The 2156-nt window shown below is 33.7% G+C and overlaps 1 gene segment (V, D, J or C); it reads left to right on the plus strand.

The window, feature by feature from the left end:
- Nucleotides 1-317: 317 nt before the first annotated feature.
- On the plus strand, nucleotides 318-1323 carry LOC122790367. The segment is given in 2 exon segments: nucleotides 318-528; nucleotides 734-1323. Coding segments are annotated over 2 exon segments (432 nt in total).
- Nucleotides 1324-2156: the final 833 nt, after the last annotated feature.

The following is a 2156-nucleotide window of genomic DNA, read 5'->3' on the forward strand; positions in this document are numbered from 1 at the left end:
TAAGTTGCATACTGAGTTTTCTGAGACTTCGAGGGATACCACAGATTTTTCTTTTTGCAATATTTACATTTTGACTGCAACTATACATTCCCTTGTGTTTATTATTTCCCTGAGAAATAAGATCATTGAAAACCTCACATTGATAATATTTATATAAAAGTCAGTTCAATTTATATCACCATTGCTGATGTAGGCATCTGTACTTAATTACAGACACAATAATCATGTATTCTTTCTACTGAGCCTTGTGTTTTTCTTCCTCTCCGTGTTGCAGAGTGTACTGTTATTCTGACAACGTGACACCAGGTGTCCCTAGAGTACATCAGATGGTATACGGGCAATCCTGGAGCAAACAGGAAGGAAAGTGAGGTTACACCTGCAAATTAAAGCAAAGAGGTGGGACCTAGAGGTAGCAGGAGCTTAACTATCTATGTAAAAAGGGTAAACAATGACATATACAGAAGAAAACGCTGGAAGCTACAATGAAGAAATATTACCTTCTCACTGTTCTTTTTGCTACCTGCACAGGTAAGAAGTAATACAATTTATTCATGTGAACACTTCTTTGTTACACTGAACTGATTTTTAGTCATCATACTAATAAACTATACTAAGTTCAAGAAAAGTGTAACAGACAATGTTATCAATAAATGTGTACACGTAATTGTGTTAATACAAGAGGTTAACTACCAATACATCTGTGTAATAACTGTCGATCCACATTTTTTTTCAGATGTGCTGTGTGAAGATGCAGTAACACAGTCAAGTGAGATCTTTACAAAAGAAGGAGAAGATGTACATTTCTACTGCAGTTTTAAGCAGGTTTATCCATATGTTTACTGGTACAAACAGTTACCTAATCAAGGACTAGAACTTGTGAATAATGCACTTGGTAGTTCCAAGTCAGATGGTCGATTTAATCTGACAAAAAACAACAGCACCTCCTGGACATTCAGCATCAGGGCGGTAACACTGCATGAAACAGCCACGCACTTCTGTGCTGCAAGTGACACAGTGATTGAGGTGAATGTAATTCTGAGACAAAAAACCTGCTCCTTCTCACAGCTATATGAGAAAACATATATATTCATTAAAAGATGTGCAGAGTTTTTATTTTAGTAGATCTAATTTTTTTTTTCTATAACATGTAGGTAGTGTATGGAGCATGCTGATTATGCTATGATATTCAGGAAAAGACAAATGAGTAAGTACTACTCTCAAGGCAAGCAAACAGCTAGTAAACAACTCCTGGCTCATAAATATTTATGGTATTCCATTAGGAAAAAAAGGACCCAGAAGGACACTTGGAAAATGATATCTGAACTCATTCTGACATGATTGTATTGCATATTTCTGTATGCTGCATAGCTTGATATAGATGAGAACTGTATATAGGTTATCTAATGTATATAGGTTTTATGTTTGTAGGTCTGTATATTGTTTGTTATTGTTTTATTCTCTGTTATATTGTTTTCTTGTCTTCATTTGGTTTTGATATAACCCTAATAAAAAGGAATTGCAAAAAAAAAATTTCTCTGCATCCATGACTCAGACATAATAAACAAGTTATAGTCGGTGACGCAGTCATAATCCTCTATTTTAAAAGCATGGAAGAACACTTGTAGCCACACTGTTTTAACTTATTTATGTGCTCAGAAGTAGTAATACTTCAAATCAAAGGTATGACAAAAGTTAAATCTAGGAAGACTGAGAAATATGCCAACATATATCAATTGAATCACAATTCTGCCTCCAGTGTGCTTTATAGCTTCAGTAACATATTAAAGGCACTTGCAATATTAGCATGGGGTGTATTTTCAAGTTGTGAGTATAAACAAAGGCTCTTAAACTGTTCTTTTATAGTAAGCATGTATTTATTTAGAGTTTCAGCAGACTGCAAAATTACAGATAATTCAATTAAAATATAATTCTGCTTCAAGATTGCTTTACACCATCGACATACCAACAATAATTTGCATTGTACGCAGTGAATATGTTTTCAGGATGGTTGTGGATGTTAATATCTTATTTTGTAATAATCATACCTTCCTTTTAGCATTTGAACAAGGTGAAAATCTGGACAAATATTATATCCATTTTATTTAAATTTTGAATTTTATCTCACCACCACAGATCTCCAAAGATATTTGTAATAA

Source organism: Protopterus annectens, chromosome 16.part0 (genome assembly GCF_019279795.1).
Source record: "Protopterus annectens isolate FY-2018-M chromosome 16.part0, PAN1.0, whole genome shotgun sequence".
NCBI lineage: Eukaryota > Metazoa > Chordata > Ceratodontiformes > Protopteridae > Protopterus > Protopterus annectens.